The following is a 27,937-nucleotide window of genomic DNA, read 5'->3' on the forward strand; positions in this document are numbered from 1 at the left end:
TTCTGTCCGTTCTAAACCTGAATTTCCAACTTTGCAGTTTCACAATCCACCCTCAAATGCCCTCCTATATGTTCCCAACAGTGTTTCTGTACTTAAAAGTAATTCGCAAATTCGCAAACTTAAGTTGCTGTGGTCTTCAATTTATTTCTGGATTTCTCTTTCCTCCCCCCGGCCAAAGTGTGGCTGTTGATAGATTATAATCTGAGTCTGGAAAAGTTAAGAAACCAAAATAGAGTGTCAAAGCTGTGGAGATTGAGCATATTGTAGAGATGGAATAAGGGAGTGTGCATGGACGGATTTGAAAACAAGGATGATAATCTTAAAATCTTAAGACCTGCACTCTGAACTTCTCATATCAAAAAAAACCTCCTTTTCATTATAGCATGATGACTATTATAAATCCTATTCCAGAAATGAAGAGAAACTGGCTCAATTCCATGTTAGGCCATGGCACAGCCAGAAGACCAAGTGTAGTGCCTTACAGCATAAAGGAAAAGTTGCAATAGTCTTACCCGACCATAAGGCTGCGCTCTCATTAGACAGAGACAATTGATGATGATTGAACAAGAGGGTCATCACACCTCAGGCACAGGGAGAGGATGAGAAAAGATGTTCTTCAGTTGATGCAGGAACTGAACCCACACTGTGGTGTTACTCTGCATCACCATCAGCCACCCAAGCGACTGACTACATAATGTTAGGAAAGAAGTGTGTGGTTTTTAAAAAAATCTTTATTCACAAAGCAAAGAGATATGTACTCAGTTTTCCCCAAAAAAACTGTGCTTAGCATAAAGTCAAAATGATTATGAATTCAAATCTTCTCTATTAAATGGAAAGCAAATATTAAATGTAAGAATTATTCATGATATATGAATTACATCAGGAACAAATCATTGAACATTTCCTGAAAAAGTCTTCCTACCTTTCGGAAGTGCTGTGGTATGCTGATAAAAATCCTAAAACAATGTGACATTAATCCAGAAAACATTACATCATACCCAACCCCTAGAGTACAAATCTTTCCTATCATTCACAGTATTTCTCAGCATTTGGATGTCACACAGACATCCTGTACTTCCACAACACAAAATTTCCGGTGTTAATAAGCGTAAAAATGTTTCTGGCTGGGAAACAACAGAGAAAACTAGAGTAATAGTCTAAAGTTAGTACTCAGCAAAGAATGATTAAAGCAAAACTGTGTCAATGTAAATTATTTCTTTTTGCTTTTTTTTGAAACAAAAAAAGTGGGCTGGAAGAGAACTAGGTCTCCCAATTCCCCAAGCAAATTCAGAGAATCAAAATCAACAGTAAAAAAATGTCTTTGAATACTGAAAGAATTAACTGATAATTATTTACATAATTCATAACCATTAATTTTTTGTGACTCATCACTTTGAGTTAACCCTGTTTGTTACATAGTTTGTTTCTGCAATAAGAGTGTAAACGAAGAATCTATACTGTTATTCTGACTCCATCCAGCACTTTCCCATTGCAATGATAGAGTGAACAGTCAAAGGGGAACTTCAAACCAGCATCTACAAAAAACTATACATAGGACCAAATACTGAACTACAGAAGCAATCATCCCAATACCCACAAACAAAGCTGCATTAAAATATTATTTCAATGAGCCACCTCACACTGCAGCACTGAGGAACTACGAAGCACAGAAGAAAACCACCCATATAGCATATTCAAAAAGAACCCAATGAACACAGTCTGCCGATTTCTCAGCAACAAACCCAAACAAGCAGACAAAATGTGCCCAGAAACCCTAGCCACTCTGCCCTACAGCAAAGACATCTCAGAAATGACTGCCAGACTACTCAGACCTCTTGGAGAAAGTGAGGACTGCAGATGCTGGAGATCAGAGCTGAAAACATGAGCCCTTCTTCAGGATTCCTGAAGAAGGACTCATTCCTGAAATATTGATTCTCCTGCTCTTTGGATGCTGCCTGACCTGCTGCGCTTTTCCAGCAACACATTTTCTACTCAGACCTCTGGTTATCATGGTAGCCCACAAACCCATCAACACACTAAAACAGCAGCTAATGAACTTAAAAGATCCTTTACAGACAACAAGCAAAACAAATGTCATTTACAAAATACCTTGCAAAAACTGTATCAAAACAGGCAGAAAACTAGCCACCAAGATACATGAACATCAACTAGCCACAAAAAGACACGACTCACTATCCTCACTACAGACGAGGAAGGACACCACTTCAACTGGGACAACACATCCATTCTAGGACAAGCATGAGAATTCCTAGAAGTTCCAACTCAAACTCGAAATCAACAAAAACATTGATTTGGATCCCATCACCCTCTGGGACAATGAACAGGAAATGACGACATCACCAAGACAAGGAAACCCAAACACAAATAGAAAGCATGTCATAACACCAGTGCTTCACTGGAGGCTCACTGATGATGTTACCAGTAGGGTGACAAAACATCTGAAAAAAGAACCTTCCAGCTCAGCAAGCAAACTTACATCCACTATATAGATACCTTGCTTTTACTAAACAATGCTACTCTAAATCAATGAATCAGCTTTGAGGGACAACCTTAAATTTGGGAAAAGAATGTCACAATGGTGATGGCACATAAATCTGTCTTCACTCCATGCCTAAAAAGGAATGAAAGGTGAAAATTCTCTACAGCATTGGGCATATTTTCATCATTACATATCTTAATTTAAACCAAGTCTTTTTGAGGAGAAGTCCAAACTACATAACCTTTGTTTTATAAGATTATTACAAATGTTACGTGCACTTAGGACTTGATTTATGGCAACCAAATAAGAATTTTCAAACTTGTTCAAGTATTGACTGTTTCATTTTTTAATTGGTTTATAGGAAACATCGACTTAGTCAGTGGAAAAATTATTAAACTAATCTTAAAAGATCTCTATGTATCATAAAGTAATGAATGGAAAATATAATCTTGCAACCTCCTACTTTAATTTATGCTATTCCTGGTCATTAGGTTGGTGAAACAGATCACTCCCTTTGGAACTTCAAATTTCTAAACCAAAGCTTTAGTCTATGCTGTACATTATATATACACACATCGCTGCTCAGTTAATTTACATTCTTACTGCAACGATAGGGGATAAGGTATCTGCAAATTGGGTCTAAACATAAATAAATATGTCAGAGGAGAAACATTGCCGCCCCACTTCCAGAAATGTTTAACTAAATTAGCAGCAATTCAACTGAAGACAAAGAAGTGCCCCAGCTCTTAAATTCACAACTTGTTTTTACCACTTAGGATTTAGTTTCAATGGATTCCTCCCAACTCAAATCACCACTCGCGCACAATACCAAAGCAAATTACTGCAAATGCTGGAATCTGTATTGAAAACAAATGCTGTGTCAATGTTTCTCAAACAGCATCCATGGAGAGAGAGCAACCTAACGTTGAGTCGCGATGACTCTTCTTACAAAACCATGGTTTCCCACCCACTGTGGTTGGCAAGGCCCTCAACTGCATCCAACCTATCATCTGTGCTTCTGCCCTTGCTCCTTCCCATCACTCAACAGCATGACTGGTCCCCCTTGTCCTCACTTTTCATCCCACCAGCCTCAACATTCAAAAGGTTCAATCTCTGACATTTCAGACAATCCAAACAGAATGCCACCAAACATCCCCTCATTTCCAGTCTACATAAATCTCTCCAGGACACCCTAGTCCATTCTATGACCACTAACACCATTCCCCTTCACACATAACCACAGAAGATGCAACAGCTGCCCCTTCATCTCTTCTGTGCTCATTATCAAAGGGCCTAAACAGTCTTTCCAGGTGATGCAGCATTTCACCTGTACCACCTCCAATCCTGTGAATTATATTCACTGCACCCAATATGGCCAACTCTACAGTGGAGAAACCAAATGTAGACAGGGTGACAGCTCTGTGCAAGCATGACCCTGACCCTCTCATAACTGGTCATTTGAACACAGCATCCTGCTAGCATGCCCACTGATCTGTGCTCTGCATGTTGCAGTGCTTTAATGAATCACTGCGCAAACTGGAAGAACATCCCATCTTCAGACTAGGCACTTTACAGCCTTCTGAACTTACATTGAGTGCAACTACTTGAAATTGTGAACTAACTCCCATTTTTTTCCTTTCATTTAGCTTTATTTGTTACATTCTCTGTCACCATGCCCCGTTTCCCTTCCTCCCACCCCAGTGGGACTGCCTTCTCTTTCAAGTCTGGCAGTTAGACACACCATCATTCTGCCATTCCGACATTCTGATCACTTAATTTGAACTGTCAACATCTTTTCTCCATTAGCAACCTAAACACCTCCCCCTCCCCCCCCCCCCCAATCAACTCCACCACCAGCCCACTCCATCAGTCCAAAAGCTGCAGCACAAATGCTATTTCCTCCACACTTCACTTCTGATGAAGAATCATGGACTCAAAATGCTAGCTTTCTCACTCTCCATGTCTGACCCACTGATCTCCAGCATTTGTTGTTTTCACTTACATTACTTATTTGCTCTGGAAGCAGACAGGAAAAAAAAATTGATGTGAACTCATGACTGCAGACGCAAAAGGGGAAAAACTGGAGACTTTGCAAGCTTAGTCAAAAATATGGAGTTGTGAAATAAATAATTAGGAAAATAAGTACAATGCCAACCTGTTAAACTTAAAAATCTAATACTTCTTGTTAAACATGCCTTTCTCCCTTCGATTGAACATCTTGAAGGAAGAATAGTTTGCATTGTTATAAAGCAACTTGCTATGTACACTTAAATTTATTGAAGTTACTGCAATAACATGTGAGGACTGGAGCACAAATGAGGGATTATTGGCCTTTCAAAGTTGTCTTTCTTCAACAAGATATTAAACCAAGGCTCTATATGCTGGAATACCTGCTGTACTACAACAAAGATGAGTAGGGAGTTATCCCAGAGGTTATGGCCAATATTTATCCCTCAATCAATTTCACACTTACTCCATTGTTGCTTATGGGAACTCAATTAGCACATATGAACTATGTTTCCTGTTTTACAATAACTACACTTGCAAAAAAGTGTAAACTACTGTAAAGTACATTGAGACATCTGGTGGTCACAAAACGCAGTGTAAAAATGGAAATTTGTCTTTCTTTTATAGCTTGGAATTTTTTTAGATTTGATTAGATTTGTTACAGTAGGGAAACAGGCCCTTCGGCCCAACAAGTCCACACCGACCCTCCAAAAAGTAAACCATCCAGACCTATTCCCCTACATTTACCCATGACTAATATACCTAACACGATGGGCAATTCAGCATGGCCAATTCACCTTACCTGCACATCTTTGGATTGTGGGAGGAAACTGGAGCACCCAGAGAAAGCCCACGCAGACACGGGGAGAATGTGCAAACTCCACACAGAGGTGGCAATTGAACCCAGGTTCCTGGCGCTGTAGGGCAGCAGTGCTAACCACTGAGCCACCGTGCCGCCCATAGAACAATCACAGATGACAGTAAAACTCTGAATTCAGGATTTAAATGTTTCTTCATCCACTGATTTAAAAATATCTAGTTCCAAAATGCTTTCTCATTCTTGAGATGTGGTGTAAAGTTTCTTATTTTAGATGCATCTGTGCATAAAAGAAATAGGTGTGCTCATATTTCACAAAAAGGCAGCACTAGATCACAAGAAAGTAACACTGAAATGTCCTCTTTTCACACTGCTACAAACTTCTAATTTTGCACAGAAGGATCAAAAGCCAGATCACACATTATATTTAGAACAAAATGTAACACGTGTAGAGTTTGGACTTTTTGTAACACCACTTATCAAATTTGTTTTCTACATTATGGGTACTGCTAAGTTTTTGGTATAAGCTTGTTTTAAGTTGCATATATGTCAAGATAGAAGTTTAGCAAAAGAAAACTGACATTAACCCCAGAAAACCTGGCTTTATTCAGAAGCATAGGATACACAAGTTTGCATCCAAAGGGATACAGTCATAGAGATCTACAGCCCAAGTATGATTTCATATGATAATTTGGGGGGGGGAGAATATTAATATACACAAACATAATGGTAAAAATACAAACACTGACCACAGAATATTGATATTTTTCCTTAAGATGGGGAGATGAGGGGCCAAGACATGTTTTACAGGAAATATTAGACTTTTAAGTTTAACACGTTGGCACAGTACTTATTTTTCTAATTATTTATTTCACACCTCATTTTTGACTAAAATATAATGAATTTTTCATCAGATCAATCAGAACTTTACTTACCCTTTGGCTTCTTTGACTGGTCATTGGAACTTGGAAATAGAAGTCACTCAACATCTTGATCATACTATGCTATTCCCCTGGATCACAGCTATCTTCTACCTCAAAGCCATTTTGCTCTATTACCATTCTGCTTGATGCATTTAATATCCATAAAAATCGATCAATCTCTGTCTTGAACATACTCGATAACAGACTCCAAAGCCTCTGGGGTAGAGAGTTCCAAGGATTCACCACTTAACGAGTAAAGAAATTCTAAATGGCCTACACTTATTTTAAAATAATGTCCGTTATACCCTCCAACCAAGGGGAAACCCTCTCCTGCATCTGACTAGTACACCTCAACAAAAAAATCACCCATTCTCCTAAATTATAGAGGATACGGATCCAGTTTAATCATAGGACAATCACACTATCCCAGGGACCAGTTTTGGTGAACACCCAACGTGCACTCGCTATGCCAAGGATGTCCATCCTTAAGTAAGACGATCAAACTGTGCACAACTCTCAACTGCCGGTCTCAGCAAGGTATTATACAAATGATTTTATAATTGTCACTCTTATATTCAAGATTTATAAAGTCACCACCCCCTTATTTTCATCCTCCCATTAACGAACTTACTCTACTCTCTACAAGTGAATCACATGCTCTATCAGCCACTGAAATCTGGCATTTTTCTCCCCTTTCAATGCAATTACTTTTCTTCATGACAACCCTATCGCAATGCCAATCTCCACGTCAAGCTGAAGCTCTCCCTTACTGCATCCTAAAAAAGTGCTTCAACTTCATTTTGTATCATTCTACTGTTACGAAGCTTAAAATTTGATATTGCTTGAAGTACCGGTGTTTTGTAGAGCTGTGCAAAGAAATTTATTTCAAAGTTTTATAGAATAGCTTCAACTAAGTCATTGAAAATTCACTATAGATACTGGCCAACTGATCACTCCAATTTTACAGTTCAGGATAAAACCTATTTGTTCTTTTCAAAAAGGGTGAGTGAAAGAACATCTCAATATTTTATCCATTATGCTTCAGAAACGACCATGACCAAACACACCAGAACATCAGAGCAGATTTTGGAATAAACTATGCTTTATTTTTTTGCCTTGAAGAATAACCTATATGCCAGTGTTTTTTTTCCCCAGACAGCCAATCTCAGAAAGAAGGTTTTTTGTCCTCTTTCTCTCCCCGCCCCCCCCAAATAAAAATAGAGGGGAGGGGAAAAAAAAGAGAGAACATGCGCACACGTGTTTTGGAGATATATGAAGGAATAACATTACTGACTGGGCACATAAGCCAATTATTGCATCGTTATTGATCAAGCTTTGTTTTGAATACAAACTTACTAGTGTTTAAGAAACCTGTTAAGTAGATTACAGGCCAAGATAGATAATTAATTGGTCATCTTGCTACTAAGTTAAAAAAGTCTAGAATGACAGATGACTCTTCCAGCCTCTTTTGTAACATCTAAGCTGGAGTGGTTGAAATAATCAACTTTTGCAGTTGAAGAAATGCTGGAAGTAGATTTTCCCCTGTAAGCTTCCAAACCCAGACATCATGCTCAAGATACGGGTCAAAACCTACACTCATCCGGGAAACTGTTACAACGTGGTTTACCCCTAAGTAAACAATTAAGTGACCAGAGGAAAAGTTCTGTTATGGATAGCAAGCTCAATCTCAAAGCATGAATGATTTTGGAAGGATCTCTAGAGTTCAAAACAAGAGATAGTAGATGCTTTTCCCTCAGACAATAGCCTCCAAAAACTCAATGACAAGGGTGAAACATTGAAGAAGGATCTCATTTATTTTGATTTGAAGCAACAGTGGGTGCAGGAGATGGAATCAAAGTGGAACTGCTCCTTCTTGCACAGATTCTGTCTCTCAAAAAAAAACCCATAAGAACTGCAGATGTTGGAAATCAGAAACAACAGCAGAATTTGCTGGAAACAGAAACTCGCAGGTCAGGCAGTTCTCAAGAAGGGTCACTGGACCTGAAACGTTAACTGATTTCTCTCCATAGTTGCTGCCATACCAGAGAGTTTTTCCAACAGACCCGGTCTCTCCTATTACTTATCCATCTTCCAAAACCACAAGTCCCCTCTGCCCCACGTTTCTTTTTAAGATGATCTGAGCATTTAATCTTGTAGGGAGATGTCCAGTTTTCTTGGCAGCAGCACAATCCACATTACATTCTGAACAGTTACCTGAACTCATCACCATTACAGATAAGGGGCTCGAAGTAGTAGGTGTGGTGCAAGTGATCTTCCTGCCTGAGGTGGCAATGCAGGCCAGCTCCAGAACCTTGAAAATTAGTTAAGGCTTTCAGCTTCAAGAGTATTGGCATAGAAACCTTCAGACATTGCACAGAAGCCAGAGTATGTTGCCAAGAGTATTTGGGAGTCCAGCTATGTAGGAATGAGTCTTGGCTTTGGCTTGCGCAGGTGCCAACCACTGGGGCTGCTGCCTGCCAGGAGGAACTTGCTGAGATGTTTGTATCATTGACAGGCACAGGTACCAGAAAAATGGAGGCTGGCAAACTATACACCAGCGAGACTGCTGTCAGTGATAGGTAAGCTGTTTTTTTTGGGGGGGGGGGGGGGGCGGCGGGGAGGAAGAATGCTGAGGGACAAGACTTATATGCATTTGGAAAGGCAAAGACTTTGGAAAGGGAGTGTTGCCGAGCAGAGATCTAGGGGTGCAGGTGTGTAGTTCCTTGAAAGGAGTCGCAGGTTGACAGGATAGCAAAAAAGACATTTGCCTTCATTGGTCAGTGCATTGAGTAAAGGCATTGGGATGTCATGTTGTGGCTGTACAGGACATTGGTTAGGTGACTTTTGAAATACTACATTCAATTCTGGTCTCTTTGTCTAAAAAAAAAAATCGAGTAAGTTTTAGAAGTGGAGCCAAAACAAAAACCCAAGTCATACTGCTTTTTGTCCAAGAACAGTCTTATCTGTGCTCCCCTAATTCTGATAGCAAGCATCTTCAATTATTGGTGTGTGTGTTCAAGTGCTCCTGGATCCCATTTTTGGATATTCCTCTCTTGACGAGTGTCTCTCTCGGTCTCTGATTAAGACAATCCATAAAGTATCGCTCTTTGATGGGAGACTGTGGTTCAATGCACCAAGATGTCATGTGGCTCTGTACGTTGTTTTACATTGGCCAGTTATATGCTTTAGATAGATGAGTTTTTGTTCAATGTGTGCAGGAGGGTTTCCTGACAGTATGTAGACAGGCTAACTAGGCCACATTAGATTTGGTACTGGGTAATGAACCCTGCCAGGCATTAGATGTGAAGGTAGGTGAGCACTTTGGTGATAATGACCACAATTCGATTATGTTTACTTTAGTGATTGAAAGAGATAGGTATGTCATGTTGTGGTATTTATACTGCATGGCAAAATTTATAGCTGGGGTTAGGCAATTACAAGGTTATTAGGCAAGACTTAGGACACACAGGATGGGGAAGGAAACTACTGAAATGTGGAGCTTATTCAAGGACCAGCTACTGCGGGTCCTTGATAAGTATATGCCAGTCAGCGCAGGAGCCGTGGTTTATTAAAGAAGTTGAATCTCTTGTCAAGAGGAAGAATGCAGTTTATGTTAGCTTGAGACATGATGCTTCAGTCAAGGCACTTGAGAGTTACAAATTAGCCAGGAAAGACCTAAAGAAAGAGCTAAGAAGAGCTAAGAGCTAGGAGGAGTCATGAAAAGTCATTGGCGGATAGGATCAAGGAAAACCCCAAGGTTTCTAATAGTTATATCAGGAATAAAAGAATGACTAGAGTAAGATTAGGGCCAATCATTCATAGTAGTGGGAAATTATGCATGGAGTCCATGGAGATAGGGGAAAACGCTAAATGAATACTTTTCATCTGTATTCACACTAGAAAAAGACAACGTGGTCAAAGAGAATACAGAGTTACAGGCTACTGGACTAGATGGGATTAAGTTACATAAGGAGGTGGTGTTAGCAATTCTGGGAAGCGTGAAAATAAATAAATTCCCTGAGGTGGATAGGATTTATCCTAGAATTCTGTGCGAAGCCAGGGAAGAGATCACCAAGTCTTTGGCTTTGATCTTTATGTCGCCATTGTCTACAGGAATAGTGCCAGAAGACTGGAGGATAGAAAATATTGGTTCCTTGTTCAAGAAGGAGAGTAGAGACAACCCTGGAAATTTTAGACCTGTGAGCCTTACTTCAGTTGTGGGTAAAAAGTATTGGAAAGGGTTAGAAGAGATAGTATTTATCATCTAGAGAGGAATAAATTGATCAGGAATAGTTAACACAGAGGCGAAGAGTAGGTCGTGCCTCACCAACCTTGAATTCTTTGAGAAGGTGACCAAACAGGTGAATAAGGGTAAAGCAGTTGATGTGGTGTACAAAGGAATTTCAATTATACAAATGAAATAGCTGGGCACTCTTGTTCGGATAATTGATTATTCAATTAATCAATTCAATACCTCTCCTCTGGGGCTCGGAGTTTGCTGGTTTCCTTTTTCCTCACACTGCTGCCCCCACCTACCATTCACTCTGCCTCCACCATCCAACCCCGTGCCCCCACCCCCATCTGCCCCCAAACCCCGCTTCTCAATCAGGGACAACCAGACTGGACACCAACAGTAAGACTGCTGCTGCCTTGGTGGGTGGGTCTCCAAATAGCAAACACACACACAACTTTTTACTGCAAATTTTCGTCAAGTTCCACCTTTGCTCTGTACAGGAAAATGTTGGAGAGATTATCTGGGGAAGGAGGGTTTAGGGTACACCCCTGCGTAGAACTCCAGGCAGAAGCGTGGGAGAGCGCGCGAGAGAGAGAGCACGGTCATTTGGAGATGGTGCCTGGGCTCCCATTGATGTCCAGGACTGTTCTTGGTAGTATTTCAGTAAGCCAATTTCGTTTTTAATCATTGTAAACAAAAGGTGCGATCAGCGTTGGAAAAACCTTTGATATAATGTTTCCATCAGGGCCTTGAGATCTCCTTCGGATCATAGAGGTTCCTCTGTATATGGATTTCAGGAAGGCATTTCAGGAAGGCTATTGCACAAAATACGGAAGCATGGGATTGAGGGTGATTTAGTAGTTTGGATCAGAAATTGGCTAGCTGAAAGACAGAGGGTGGTGGTTGATGGGAAATATTCATCCTGGAGTTGTTACTAGAGGGGTACCGCAAGGACCTGTTTTGGGTCCTGTTGTTTGTCATTTATATAAATGACCTGGAGGAGGGTTTAGAAGGATGGGTTGGTAAATTTGTGGATGACACCAAGGTCGATAGAGTTGTGGATAATGATGAAGAGTGTTGTAGGTTACAGAGAGACATAGATAAGCTGCAGAGCTGGGCTGAGAGGTGGCAAATGAAGATTAATGTGGGAAAATGTGAGGTGATTCACTTTGGAAGGAGTAACAAAAAATGCAGAGTACTGGGCTAATGCACTACTAAGATTCTTGGTAGTGTAGATGAGCAGAGAGATCTCAGTGTCAAGGTACATTGATGCTTAAAAGTTACCAACCAGGTTGATAGGGTGTTTAAGACGACATAAGGTTTGTTAGCTTTTATTGGTAGAGAAATCGAGTTGAGTTTCGGAACCACGAGACCAAGCTGCAGCTGTACAAAACTCTGGTGTGGCCACATTTGGAGCATTGCATACAGTTCTGGTCACCGCATTATAGGAAGGGTTCAGAGGAGATTTGCTTGGATGTTTCCTGATACAGAGGGAAGGACATACGAGGAAAGGCTGAGGGACTTGAGGCTATTTTCAATAGAGAGAAGGGCGAGATGCAAATTAATTGAGACATAAGATAATCAGAGGGTTAGATAGGATGGACAGGGAGAGTCTTTTTGCTCAGATGGCGATGGCTAGCAAGAGGGAACATTGCTTTAAACTGAGGGATGATAGATATAGGACAGATGTCAGAGGCAGTTTCTTTACTCAGTGGTAGGGGCGTGGAATGCACTGCCTGCCACATTAGTAGACTCGAGATGGAAATGTGTTGCTGGAAAAGCGCAGCAGGACAGGCAGCATTTAGGGAACAGGAGAATCGACGTTTCGGGCATTAGCCCTTCTTCAGGAATGAAGAAGGGCTAATGCCCGAAACGTCGATTCTCCTGTTCCCTAGTTGCTGCCTGACCTGCTGCGCTTTTCCAGCAACACATTTCCATCTCTGATCTCCAGCATCTGCAGACCTCACTTTCTCCACATTAGTAGACTCGCCAACTTTAAGGGCATTTTAATGGTCATTGAATAAGCATATGGATGGGAGTAGAATAGTGTAGGTTAGACGGGCTTCAGATAGGTTCCACAGGTTGGCGCAACATCGAGGGCCAAAGGGTCTGTACTGCACTGTAATGCATCTGCAAAGTGAATTTTATTGTTAATAGGCACTACATTAAAAACCTAGACCAAAAACGTGACATTGCTCCAATCAAAGAAAAAAACAGCCTATGAATCCAATATATCAAACTGGAATTAAACTCAAACTTTTCTATTCCAGTTCTAGTTCAATAGAATTAGTATAATGATCTGGGCAAAATACTGTCTATTGACTCAGTAGCAATTAGTTAACCAATTCCCACAAACAATAACCTGACAGCCTGCCAAAAGGGCTGAAACGCTAACATACTTGCATCATGATTAGGGATTTTAAAGTAATTTCTCCTATGTAAAACAGGGATTCATCTAGATTGTATCTACTTAATAGGTGACGAGTCGAAGATGAAGAGTCTTTGGTTGTCCTCAGTATTCACAATGTTACAACACAATGTAATCTGCTGAAGAATATAAGGAATAACAGCCAGTTAACATGCCTTTCCTTCTCTCCCCTAATGCTACTGTTGCCAAAATAGAGCCAACTTGTTTACCATGCATAACTGACTCCATGAAGGAAGATTCTGTTTTTCTGTTAATTTTCTTATCAGCGATTTGAGATTATGAATACATGAATAGGAAGCTACTACTGAAAGGCAATCATAAACAATATTTTGGCTCAAAATTAAATCAGTTGGAGATATATGGATTAAAGAATGCCAAAGACTTATTAAGTTAGCTAAACACAATTGGCCCTCAAGTTCTTTTTTTAAAAGAGTAACCAAGAGGGTTGATGAGAGACAAGAGACTGATGTGGTGTAAATGGAGTTTCAAAAGGCATTTGATAAAAGTATCACATAACAAATGTATCAGCAAAGCTGAGCCCCATAGAATGGGTAGGTTAAAGCTTGTATATGAAGTTAGCCATGGAACAGCAAGCAGCAGTGAATGACCGTTTTTCAGATTGATAACAACAGTTTCGTGAGTTGACACTAGAACTATTGGTTTTCTTGATCAATATTGTTGACCTAGACATATTTGTATAGGGCACAATTTCAAAACTTGCACATCACCACAAAACTTGGAAGTATTGTAAATAATATTGAGGATTGTCATAGACTTCAAAGGGATGCAGTCAGTCTGGTGAAATGACACAGAGTTGAAATTTAATGCAGAGAAGTTTCATGCAATCCATTTGATCAGAAGAGGCAACATAAAATAGAGTACAAATTAAAAAGGGCATGCAGGAGCAGATGATCTAAGTGGTTAAAAAGGCACATAGGGGATCTTGGACTTCTTTATATAGAAATAGAGCACATAAGAATGTTTGGTGTACCTTTAATTAAACACTGCTTTATGTTGGCTGGAGTCCAATTCCAAGCAGACAAAAGTGAGAAATCCAGATGCTGGAGATTAGAATAGAGTGTGGGGTGCTTGAAAAGTACAGCAGAACAGGCAGCATCCGAGGAGCAGAGGGTTTTTGTTTAAAAACGCAAAAGCCCTTCATCAGGGTGTTTTTACTTAAAACATTGATGTTCTTGCTTCTCGGATGCTGCCTGACCTGCTGTGCTTTTCTCGCACCACACTCTTGACTCCAATTCTAAGCATCACACTTAAGGGAGGATGGGAAAAAATTTAGAAGAACTTTTTCACAGATGAGAATATTTAAGTGGATGGATTTGAGAAGCTAGAATTGTTTCTTTTAAAATGAAGAGAAGCTCTTCAGGAGGATTGATACAGCTGTTAATCAGGACCTGAGCAGAGTGGATAAAGAAACTGTTTTCATTGATAGATCAAAAACTAGAAGTGCCAATTTAAAGTGGTAGCCAAAGAAGCAAAGCAAGATGAGGAAAAGTTCTTTATTCTGCATCTTTTCTTCCTTCTATAGCTGCGGTGGAGGGGGCCCGTGGGCAGCTGTTGAGCAACAAATCAGATCAGTTCCTTGGTGGCCATGGTCGTGACAGCTTGAGCAATAGCTCTAGCATTGATAAATTGGGTTTGGTTCTTCTTTCATGTTTCAGTGGTGTTTGCAACAGTGGACTGAACGATCCATAAGACATAGGAGCTGAAATCAGACCATTCAACCCGTTCAAGTCTGCTCTGTCATTTTCCCACTTTCTCCAGCAACCTCTGATTCCCTAGGCAATCAAGAACTTATCTCTTGGTTTGAAACATAAAATGACCTGGCCTCCACAGCCTTCTCTGGCAGTGAATTCCACAGATTCACTGTTCTCTGGCTAAAAGATGTATCTCCATTCTAAAGGGTCCTCGGTCTCTCCTGCTAATGGAAACATATTCCCAATGTCCACTCTGTCCAGGCCTTTCAGTATTTGTAAGTTTCAATCAGATTCCACCCCACCCCCACGCTTCATCCTTCTAAAAACTCTATTGACTATAGTCCCAGAGTCCTTAAACATTCATCATACATTAAGCCTTTCATTCCTAGGATCACTCTCCTGAGCCTCCTCTGGACCCATTTCAAGGCCAACACATCCTGCCTGAGATATGGGGCCCAAAATAGCACCCAATATTCTAAATATGGTCTGACCTGAGCCTTATAAAGCAGAAGTACATCCCTGCTTTTATATTCAAGTCCTTTCAAGATAAAAAGACAACACTGCATTTGCCTTCCTAACTATCAACTCAATCTGCAAGTTTGAGAGAAACCTGGACTAGTCTCTTCGCATTTCAGATTTCTGAATTTTCTCACCATTTAGGAAATAGTCTTTTCCTTTTACTAAAGTACATGACCATACATTTACCCATGTTGTATTTCATCTGTCACTACTTTGCCCACTCTCCTAAACTGTCTAAAATCTTTCTGCAGCCTCATCACCACCTCAATACGACCTGCCCCTCTACCGATCTTTGTATCATCTTAGCTAGAATGACCCAGTTCCTTCATCTAGGTCAAGTAAAACATTTTGGCCCCAATACTGACCACTAGTCACCAGCTTCCATCTTGGGAAAGACCTTTTTAGTCCCACTCTTGGCCATTCTATCCATGTCAATAACACCACAGGCCCTTATCTTACTCAGCAGTCTCCTTTGCAGCACCTTATCATAGGCCTTCTGGAAATCCAGACAGATAACATCCAATTAGCTCTAATTTGCTCGTTACCTCCTCTCGATGAAACCACGCTGACTTTGCCCTATTTTACCATCCACTTCAGAAATCTCATCCTTCACAATGGACTCAAATCTTACTAAGGTCAGGATAATTTGCCTATAATTTCCAGTCTTTTGCCTTATTGCTTTCTTAAATGGGGCAGGGGGAAATTACACTAGCAATTTTCCAGTTCTCTGGGACCCTCCCTAACTCCAATGATACCAAAATGATCACTACTAATGCCTTCATTATCTCTTCAGCTACCTCCTTCAGAATTTTAGGCTGTAGCCCATCTGATCGAGGTCATTTATCCACTTTCAGATCTTTCAGTTTTTCCTCGTATCTGCTGGTGATGGCAACCATACTCATCTGTGGCCCCCGACTCTTGAATTTTTGGGAGGTTACTCATGTCTTCCATTGGTGAAGACAGATACAATGTACTTATTCAGTTCCTTAGCCATTTCTTTGTCCACCATTACTACTTCACCAGCATCATTTCCAGCAGCCCAGTAACCACTTTTGCCCTTTATAAATTTAAAGAAACTCCTGCAACTTTTCCTAATATTGCTGGTTAGCTTACCCCCACATTTACTTTTCTCCCTCCTTATTTCTTTCTTTGTTGTCCTCTATTGGTCTTTGTAGTCTTCCAAATTCTCTGGCTTCCCACAGCCCTTTGCTTTCTGTTTTGCTTTTATCCTGTCCTCCAATCCTCAGAAGTTAACTTGGACGCTGCATTGGTCCTTGGAAGTTAAGATGGGCTTCAATCCTCAAGAATTGGGACATTATCCTGGCAATAGTGGCAGCTAGAGTATGGGTGGAAATGAGATGGCAGAGGCAGCATTCCAAGCCCAGACCGCCATGGTGGGGACTACTTCAGTGTGCTGTTGTGGCCTGAAGGTCAGCTTTGGTGGCTGTGGAATAAGGTGACGTCCCATAGCCACTTATGAAATCAAGCAGCTATGGTTGGAACAAAAAGTGTATTTTCATAAATATATGTAACAATAAAGTACTAAGTGACTCTGGAATGCAGTACCTATTAGTGTGATATAGTAGTAGATACAATTGTGGCTATCAAAAGGAAATTGCACAACTATCTGAAGAGTAATGATTTGCATATGTACATAGAAAAAATAGGCATTGAACTAGCTGGGATGTTCTCAGAGATAATGAGCCAAATGGTCTCTTTCAGTACTGTAACCATTCCATGATCCATAGCTCTTAAGCTTTAAGGGTTGACTTAAAGGCAATGTCTTTGACTAAGTTTTTGGTCATCTGATCAAATTTTTCAAAGTGTCATTTACTTTATAACACTCACATAAGAGGACCTTAATATGTCAAATTTTTCTTCTTAGGCAGTCCATTGGAATTGAAGATTAATTGATTCCATTCCGGTTCAAATCGGTTCCAGGATGGCTAGAATGTCCAATGAGTCACCTGCAGATCATCCCACATGTGAATTTGAAGCAGCATTAAAAGGCTTTGGTAGGCGAGTTGCATGGGGATATGTACGCTCTCATGTCTTCGAACCTCTGTACATTCCCCACATGCCTCTCGATGCTTCCTCCATTTTTGTCAGCGACTCCCACGAGTTAGTGAGATCTTTGAGGATATTCCTGAAGCATTTCCAATGTCCTTATCACATTTTTACTTTGATGGCTTTATACAAATAGGTTGTTGTTACTTCACAAATTGTACTGGATAATCATACTTTCAGCAAGAAAACTTTAACTAAGACTCAATAGTAGAGTACACTTGTAATTTTCAATATACTGCTTGTACTGAATGAACTGAGATTAGATTAGATTCCCTACAGTGTGGAACAGGCCCTTCAACCCAGCAAGTCCACAATGACCCTCCAAAGAGTAACCCACCCAGGCTCAATACCCCTGACTAATGCACCTAACATTATGGGCAATTTAGCTTGACCTATTCACCTGACCTGCACATCATTTGGAATGTAGGAGGAAACCAGAACACCCGAAGGAAACCCATGCAGACACGGGGAGAATATGCAAACTCCACACAGATAGTTGCCCAAGGCTGGAATTGAACCCAGGTCCCTGACAATGTGTGGCAGCAGTGCTAACCACTGAGCCATTGTGCCACCCTACAGGGACATTGAGAAAATTTAAGGAGATAGACAGATTTTTAATTAGTTATGAGTTGTAGGGTTTTGGAGAATAGACTGGAAAGTGGAGGCAGAGGTGAGATCAGCCATGATGCCCTGAATGGCAGAGTAGGCTCCAGGGGCTTAATCAATTCCTAGTCTTATGTTCTAAAACAGCAATCCACCATTTTCAGTTTTTATTGTCCTAGTCAATACAAATATGTTGCATATAAATTGGTTGCCATGTTTCCAGCATTACAGTGACTGCAAAAGTACTTAACTGGTTTTGATTTTTTGTCATTAAAAAAGGTACACAATTGTTAGTCTCTTTCTGACTTTTAACTGTGATCCTATAAATCCAGCTTTTTGTGCATCCCCAATTTTAATTTGCTCCAATATTGATGATCACATGTTCAGATGTCTATTTAACCTAGTTAAAAAAAAGTCCTTTATATAGAAAGAAAACAAAAGTTATTTGCCAATTTTTAGAGGTGTTCTCTGTGCTTCCAGCAATGAAGATGTCTATTTTTTGTTTAAGAGTAAATGCTTACAAATGAAATTCCATTTTTTTAACCAAACAATATTACTTCTGATCATAACCATAGTAAGTGCATAAATTTAAATCAAATGCTACAGAACCACATCAAGGAATAAATCAACTTTCAAATAGTCATAAATTTGAGTGAACAACCCAGATTCCTACCAGAACTGCAAACAAAAAGGTCCACACACAGTCAGACAACACAAAAACAGACTCTTCGGTCCAACTAGTCCATGCTGAACATAATAATGTAATGGTGCATAATATGCTGTCTAAAATGGCTTGAATTAAAAGACAGTGACTTCTTAGTACTGTATTTCCCTAATATAAACTTCTGCTAAACATTATTATACCTACAGATAAACAGGGCACTTAAAATTCACCAACTGCAACATCTGAAATGCTTCAAAAAGAATCCTGACTTGTGCAGTCACTGCTGTAATAAAACAAAACTGAATAAAGCACATTTATGGAACCTGAAGGAGTTTTTGAATTTCCATGACCTGTTTTGTCTGAGTGTACCTTTAGTAACTTGTACAGCAACAGATCTATTTTATACACATAGCTCATTTGTCAAACAAACATCAGTCACTCAGTAAATCTGTTGTTACTTAACTAACCAGAAAATAGTTTAGAAATTTTAGAATCACTGCTATCTACCAACTGCAGAGCTAAGTTTGGCAGAGTGTGTGGGAGGAGGAATCAAGTAAGATTTGGCAGGAAGGGTACTGAGCTGATAACTGGGGAATGCTGACTTTCCCAAGAGCTGCAATATTTGCAAGTCCAATATGGAGGCAAAGAACTTAAGAGAATCTAGCAAATGAAATGAAGATGTTCCTCCAAAACTACAGTAACTGACCTCAAAATAATATGGCATCAAAGCCATTCATTTCTTGCTTTCAACAGGGCAAACTAGTCAAAACATTGCAAGTAGTCAATACAGCTGAAATAAATATCTAATTTAAAGTTAAACTCCATAATCAGGCTTAATTTTCAACTGTTCATGTATAATTTTCACATTTATTAAAGCTAGTTTTTAAGCAATAAGGGTTTCTTAAGCCTCAATACTAATCATTTTTCTTAACATTTTTCTGAATCTTAACATTATTTTCCTGCATGTTAAAAATCAGAGATGCCCAATTGATTCTATTCCCAATTTTCTTCAAGAATTAGGGCGGCATGGTGGCTCAGTGGTTATCACTGTTGCCTCTCAGCACCAGGGTCCCAGGTTCAATTCCAGCCTTGGACAACTGTCTGGGTGGAGTTTGCACATTCTCTTCTTGTCGGCGTGGGTTTCCTCCAGATGCTCTGGTTTTCTTCCACATTCCAAAGATGTGAAGGTCAGGTGATTTGGTTATGCTAAATTGCCCATAGTGTTAGGTGCATTAGTCAAAGGGAAATGGGTCTGGGTGGGTTACTCTTCAGAGGGTCAGTGTGGACTAGTTGTTTCCGCACTGTAGGGAATCTAATTGAATCATGCTCTTGGGTACCCTAGCCATTACTCTCTTACTGTACTGTATAGTTTGCCTCACACATACCAAATTATTTCCTTCATTCCAGGTATTCATTGTCTATTTCTATATAATCCAATCACCATTTGCTTTCAAAGAAAACGCCAGAAAAAGATTGGAGTGGCAAATTTTTAAAATCCAGAAGCTGAGGGTACATGAAATAGAATGGTGTGATACATGAAGCAATCAGTCCACTTTTTAAAATATGTGCACTAGTCACAGTATGATTACAAAGGACAAAGTGAAATGCAACGTCTGCTTAGCAGAGCTTAATAACACAATTTTGTAATTAGTGAATTAGCTGAATTACACGATCCCTATCACCACCCCCATCAATAAAGAGTATATTTAGCTCTCCTAGAACATTGCACGATTTCTCATTTATCCACTATTGAACATCCTAAATTTATCCCATTTGTTTAAAGCGTTAGTTGTTGTTTCACCACAGGAATTAAAAGTTAATTGCAAACGGTACAATAAAACCGCTGCCTGAATGCAGACAGCTTCCTGTGAACCCACTGTGTTCTTAACAGGTAATTATCTCTTTTAACACATCCCACCTACTCCAGTCAGGTTAGACTACAAACAGAACATTTTCCATTTCTCCATTTTTAAATTGCGAAATGTAAAATTATGTTTCCGTAACAGATGTCTGCACATAAACTCAATTTAGTCCTTGTTGTAAAACTGCGAGGAAAGCGAGAAAACAGAAATTCACAGCTAGCGCATTTCGCAGAAATCAAATCCATGCAAAAGGAATAATCTGTCAAATCGAACTTAAGTTTGCAGTAAAGGGAGACGGCTCCTGGGAAAGTGCACAACCACCAGCAAGAGGCTGAAAACTAAGCGACTGTGCCCATCTCCTGTTAAACCATACTAAGTCAAACTTCAGATATTGCGGTGCTCGCATTTACCCAAAGGCAAATGCATCGCTCACTGTTTTCGGAAGGTAAAATCCCCCCTCCCCTCTCGTTGCAACTTCCTCTGATCAATGCCGTTCTCATTAAAATGCAAAGCGCAATCAATTGGCACTCCCATGAATAAAATGCCAGCGACCTCTCCCGTGTGTCCTGTCCCGGCTCGTCCTATCGGACGGGCTTGTGCTCCCTTCTTCCCATCCACATCTGACTACGGCTAAAACTCGCTGCCTAATGGAGTTCACGAAACTGCGCCATCTTGGAGCAGTAAAGGAATAAAAAAAACACACACAACCAGCATTTTTTTTCCCTTGGCCACCTCATGTAGGTGTTAACCAACCCCCAAGCCACTTCTTTGCAGCTGAAGACGACTGAAATTGCGAGGTTGATTAAAATGTATCCTGGGGGCACTAACTCCACTCGCTCAACTGGTCGGGAAGATAGCTCGGCCCATCGCACAGAATTGTCATTTACGGGATCTGGGAAAACGGTGTCAGCCTCAAATCACTTCGGACGTTCCAAACTAAACGTATTACAGATTAATTCCTTCCGATCTTCTCATTCGCTTCAAACTTCCACCCCGATCAATTAGCCACTTCAAGCTACAACTTTTTTTCCCCCCAAGAAAAAGCAACAACAATATCTTAGCTTTTTAAAAATAGAAAACAAAACTGGTCTAAAACGTAACGTTTAAATACCACTTCATTGCCATTTCAACGCGAAATGGACTTAAGACTTGGACGGGTGGGGAATCCAAACGTTACCAATGATCGTTGTTGTCTGTATAGAAACTACGCTACAGTATGTTTACCGAACATTTTTAAGGTATCATCCAATCGACTGCTTAAAAAAATGTAATCGACAGCTTTAAAGGAAACTGCTACAAGTTTTGTAACAAAAATAAAACAGCTCCAGGAGTTTAATTCACCTTTCGCCTAAGATGCAATGGAACTAAAAACTGTTGGCTACGTGAAAGATTAGGGGAAACTTTGAAGGCTCACTCACCCAAGTGCAAAGTCAGGCTGATAGAATTAGGGTACTGGATCCCAGAAAGCATCGTCTGACTTTGCCACCAAGTGGTATCGGCTTGGTTATTGTAATCGGTCAGATAAACGGCGTCGTGGTGCAGCCGAGGGTCACTAGAGTCGCAAATGTGGCAAGACTTGGTGACCCCTGTCACCCCGGTTTGAACGCAGTATTCTTCTGGGGGTGAGCCACAAGTGTTGCTGGCCACCACGGTCACGTTGAAAGCGGCATTGACGAACTCGGGCATGCAGCGCTGAGCCCGTGAAGTTTCATCGTAGCATTCATCCATGGCTGCCCAGCATTGCAGGAGCAGGCAAGCAAGCAAAGCGAGCCGCAAGCTCCAGCGCATGGTGCCCGGACACGGGAAACGCTTCGATTCACTCGGCACACCTTTCTTCCGAGTTCCAGAGTCTCCCGGCGCCATCAGAACTCACACATACAACACACACACAAAAAGCATAGGGTCCACACCCTCGCAGTGCAATCTGGGACCAAGGAGTGGATCTGTAAAACCACACTCACTAAATGTGACCACTTCCGCCAATAGAGGGGGAGACTGATAGGAGCAAGGGAGTTTGGAATGATACGAAACTGTCAGTAAACTGACCAAAGCTATCCCGGAAAACTTCCTGTCTCCGCTTCAACCATCCCCCCCACAGCTACACACATACATATATGTATTCCACTGATTTATAACTTTCCTGCCTTAAATTAAGCGACTGTGCCCATCTCCTGTAAACCTATCAAGTCAAACTTCAGATATTACACTTGTGCGTTGATTTGTACTTTTAAGATGCGCAAGCTACTTCTAAAAAAAATGTTCTATTCGTTTTATAAAAGCGTCGCGTTTTGATTAACCCTATTCGTTTGTCGTTTGGGTTATTGCAATTACTTCTTTCAGCAATTGAAGGATGGCGTTGATGTGTTTTGCAGGAGAGTTTATAGTTAGATGCCCTATCGTCCTGTTTAATGTTACCCAACTATGAAATCGATCTGCAAGATCTTTCAGCTCTCCCTACCCTGAATTTGTCTCGGTTTACAGATGGAATATAAATTGAATAATCGCCAGCAATAAATAACTGAAAGTATGAAATTATGTTTTAGTGAGATTCTGAATTTTTTTTACTGCTTTTCGGAGACCACCAACGACAATATGCAGGCGTAAAGTGCCTGGATTGGAGAAACACCCCCAGGCAATTCGCACATAAATGTAATTGGACAAACAAGATACTGGTCGAGTTGATCGAAAGCTTGAGCATATATTTAGGGAGCGCCTTTAATGAAAAGAAGTGAGTGGAGGGAATTCAGGAGCGAAATCAGAATTTAAGAACTCAGCTGAATTACTAGCCGCTAGTGTTGGAACAAAGAGAAATGGGCAAAATTGGAAGCAAAGATGATTTTTGGGAGGGGTTGTAGATTTAGATACTCCAAAAATAGGGTGTGGAAAAACCTGAAGGGATTCCATCATACAAGTTTAGAGTTAATAAAGGTAACTCGGGGAAACTCAGCAGCAGAGGTGGATTCATTCAGTATTACAGGGGTTGAAATAAATTGTCTTAGTAATAATTTAGATATTTAGTTGAAAGACATCTCAGCATAAATATGACACCTAAATTGTGAACAGCTTGGTTCAGTTAAAGACAGTATTCAGTGAGAGGGTTGGAATTCATGATTGGGGACACTCATGTGTGAGTGGTACATGGGGGCCATAGTATAAAATGAGGAATGATAATGGCATATTTGATAAAAGAGACCAGTTAATAAATCACTTACTATGAAAGCCAACTGGAATTGAGCAGGTTGAAGGAGCAGGTCTTGAGTCTTGATGACAAGAGGAGCTCAAAGAATCCATGAGGGGTGATAAGGAACTAAAGAATGATCTAATTACATTGGAGGAAGGAGGGACTTTACAGGAATTTTGGCTGGGTGGGCAAAGGTAAGTGAGAGATGTGGCAGAGGCAATTAATTGGATGGTCTCAATGTCAAAAAATCCAGGAGCTCCTCACATTAGTTGCTGAGAAGTGAAATTGGAAATTAACTGCATCAATTAACTTTAGTTCTTAACAGATTGCGTGTATAAAGCATTATATAACAGGTCAATGTGGTGTCTAGAAGACAGTTTGGTGCCAAAAGGGAATGCACTGAGTAACTAGAGCCTGGCCTTAATAGGATCAGCTGTGTGTTTGCTAGTTTTAAAATGATACCATGATATATATGACAGTAATGTCTATTGGAAATAATATCATATTTTATGTAAATAAACTGATTTGCATGAAACAAATGGAAATTGTTGACCAGAATTAATGCTGGATTCAGGATCCAGATCAGCAATAACATCTCTACTAGTTTTCCACAAGGGGATTTTGCAGCAGAAGCTTTCTGAACATTTTGGTTAAGTGTATAATTGAATCATGCTAATTATTGTACCTGACACAAAGATTTTGGAGCTGTCAGTGCACGTCAACAGCAGGGTACAAAAAGGTCAATTGATGTGCACTTATTGGGGAGGAGAGTGAGTGTGAGAGAGAGAGAGAGAGAGAAGTGACTGGTGATGGTTTAACCTGAGAATCACTGCATCTCAGACCAAGGGGACAAGGGGAGAGTCTTTCATGGTAATCTCAGCTGGTACAGCAATTGAACCCATGTTGTTAGTATCACTCAGCATTGCTAACCAGCTGTCCAGCCAACTAAGGTAATGTACTTAAGTCAGCAATCAAAACTAAAGAAACAGTATAAATATAGATCTGGAACATTAGGCCCATTTCTGACCTAGCCAATGTGACCATCAATAGCTACAGGCAGCATGCTGTGATTGTAACATCTGATTGTCTGCTTCTCTTCCATGGTTATGTCTGTACTCAGGTGTTCATAGAGAGAACAAACAGAGTTCACTGGCACAGTACAGCCTTTAGTAATCAGTTCGCAGACGCTGGAGTGTATCACCACCCCTGCGAAATTACTATTTAGGTACCATAGGCTTTTGTTGTCATCAGTAAGTTTCTGTTAATATTTTGGTTTCTTTTTACAGTGCCCCACTTGGGGCTGTCTAAACCATTATTGTTCAATTTAAAAGAGCATACAGTATTTGGAATGGCAACTCCTAGTGGCCAGTTCAAGAATAGCTCCATATTTGAATTACCACAATTCATATCCCGTCTCAACCCTCTCAGAAAATAAGAAATGACATGCTGTGTGGCTGCAACTTTGTTGCTTGCCCAAAATGCACCACATAAAGCAGTACTGAATGCTGTCCTTACCTGCCAAAATGAGTTAGAATCATCTTGGAATGTAAACATAACCCTGGCACTTTTCAGCAGGTGAGAGCAGCCCCAATCAGCTGGAAGATAGTAGAGAGTCATTGGAGAAGGATGGTGTGGTCAATGGATTAACATAGATCTACCAGATTGTTCATACTTTCTCAATAAAGTGGTATATGTACATAGAAAAATAACAAGTTTACATCATAGGAGACCATTCAATCCATTGTGGCCATGCTGGCTGATGCAAAGCAATCCAATCTTATTCTGTTCTCCATTCCTGGTATGTAGCCTTCTTGATTATGGCACTTCAAGCTCATATCTTTTAAGTGAAAATGGTCTATGTTTCCAAAATACTTTCAAGTTGTGATAATGCATACAAGGCCCATGGGGAGTCACTGATTAAACTCCTCACGGAACTTGTTGAGTATGACATCTCTTAGTAACACGCAATGCCAAACCCTAGCTATTCATAATGATGTCTTCATTTATCCACCTCACTTTAATGCAAGAACATAACCGTGGGTAATTTGGGGAAAAAGAGAACAAAAGCAGAAAAAGGGAAAGAGGAGCCCCTCCTTGTGATAGTGTCCCTACCTCTGGTCTGAGAGGCATAGGTTCAAGTCCCACCTGCTCCAGAGTTGTGTAGTAACATTTCTCAAAGAAACAAATTAGACCCAAACTGTCTGCCCTGTGCCCAAATGTCACTAAAGAGGGAGCATGTGGTGTCCATTAATGCCCTCAATGCCTTTACAGAGGGGTGGGCACTGCAGAGATACAGTGCTTTATTTCCCTCTCTAAGTTCATTTTGATTTAGCGCTTTCTGCTTTCCCGTGACCCCTTCACTTTCAATGGGCTTTGCATGCAGATTTCTAAATTTCTGCATTGGTGATTTGCTGGGGTTAGTTAATCATAGAATCATAAAATTATACAGTGTGGAAGCAGACCATTCAGCCCATTGAATGGATAATGATCCTCCGAAAAGCATCCCACACAGACCCAACATCCCCACCCTATCCCTGTAATCCTGCATTTCCCATGGCTAATTCATCTAGGCTACACATCCCTGGACACTATGGGCAATTTAGCATGGCCAATCCACCCAACCTGCACATCTTTGAACAATGGGAGGAAACTTACACGGACACGGGGAGAATGTGTAAACTCCACACACACAGTTGCCAGAGGCTGGAATCAACCTGAGTTCCTGGTGCTAATCACTAGCCACCAAGCCACCCCCTATAGTTAATAGTGACAATAAAAAGTTATGGTAAAAGGGTGATGGGAAAACCATCGGTTCTATGTGATAACATTTCTTGGTAGATTAAAAAAAAACAAATGCAAAAAAAAAGCAGACGCCAGAGGGGTTCTCATGATGCAGTGATAGAGTCCCGACCCTTGCCAGGAGATTCAGGTTAAGTCCTATCTGGTCCAGGGGTGTATGATAGCTGGACAATTTGTTTAGAAAATAATAAAACACACCCAGTGATAATTAAAACACAAAATAACTAATGCAGATTCAAACTGTCTGCCTCTCTTCCCCAGTTACATTCATGCCTAGGTATTATAAGAAAAGGAGCGCACAGTGCCCACCAATGCTCTCGAAGCTCTCGAGAGAAAAATAGACATTGTTAAAAACGTTCAGCAGGTCTGGCAGCATCTGTGGAGAGAAATCAGAGTTAGCATTTCAGGTCGCATGACCCTTCCTCAAAACTGGAGATGCCTTTAGAGAGAGGTGTGTACCATTGGGGATACAGTGCTTTATTTCCCCCTCCAACACCATTTTGTTTTAAGCCCTTCTGCTCTCCTTACCAACCCCCCTCCCCCCATTTTTGATGGGTCGCATTGCTCACATTGAGCTTCGCATGTAAACCTCTAATTGGCTGCAAGGATGATTACTGGTGGTGTGTTAATGTCAGAAATGAAAAGCAAATCAGGTGATTTGGTGGTGGGAATGTAATTCAGTTGCATGCAATACCACTTTCAGATATTAAAAAAGCAGACTCGGTTGCATTGCCTACATTGGGCTTTGCATGTAAACTTCTAACTGGCTCTACAGGTGGTTAATGTGGTGGTTATTAGATTTAAAAAATGTGATAACATTTCTGGATACAGTAAAAAAACAAAAAGGGCACAGATTCAAGTTCCACCTGCCCTAACGGTGTGTAATAAAATCTTTGAGCAGGTTGAATATGAAAATATTTAAAGCAGTCCCAAAGGGCTCTTGTAACACAGTGATAATGTCCTACCTCTGGGCCAGAAGGCCGTTTTTCAAGTCCAACTTGCTCCAGAAGCGTGTCATACCAACTCTGAACAGTTTTATAAGAAAATATGAAGTATTGAGTCAGAGAGATGTATAAGACAGAAACAGATTCTTCAGTCCAACTCATCCATGCTAACCAGATATCCTAAATTAATCCAGTGGCATTTGCCAGCACTTGGCCCATCTATATTCCTCTAAACCCTTCCTATTCATATACTCATTCAGATGCCTTTTAAATGTTGTAATTGTTCCAGCATCCACCACTTCCTCTGGCAGCTCATGCCATACACACACAACCCTTAGTATGAAAAGGTTTCTGCTTAGGTCCCTTTTAAATCTTTCCCCTCTCACCTTAAACTTATGCCCTTTAGTTCTGGACTCTCCCAACCCAGGGAAAATACCTTATCTGTTTACCCTGTCCAATCCTCTCATGATTTTATAAACCTCCATAAGGTCACCCCTCAGCCTCCCACACTCCAGGGAAAACAGCCCCAGCCTATTCAGCATCTCCCATAGCTCAAACCCTCCAACCCTGGCAACATCCTTTTAATTTTGTTTCTGAACCCTTTCAAGTTTCACAACATCCTTCTATAGGAGGGAGACCAGAATTGCACACAATATTCCAAAAGTGGCCTAGCCAAT

The 27,937-nt window shown here is 40.6% G+C and overlaps 1 protein-coding gene across 1 annotated transcript in view; it reads right to left on the bottom strand.

Annotated features, from left to right (window-relative positions):
• Positions 1–22,845, bottom strand: part of lamc1 (laminin, gamma 1) — a 315,576-nt gene extending 292,731 nt beyond the window's left edge. Inside the window, exon 1 of the mRNA XM_043699529.1 lies at positions 21,755–22,845. Within this exon, the coding sequence (XP_043555464.1) occupies positions 21,755–22,199 (445 nt within the window). The 5' untranslated portion in view covers positions 22,200–22,845. The remainder of the gene's footprint in view (positions 1–21,754) is intronic.
• Positions 22,846–27,937: the final 5,092 nt, after the last annotated feature.

Source organism: Chiloscyllium plagiosum, chromosome 11, assembly GCF_004010195.1.
Source record: "Chiloscyllium plagiosum isolate BGI_BamShark_2017 chromosome 11, ASM401019v2, whole genome shotgun sequence".
NCBI lineage: Eukaryota > Metazoa > Chordata > Chondrichthyes > Orectolobiformes > Hemiscylliidae > Chiloscyllium > Chiloscyllium plagiosum.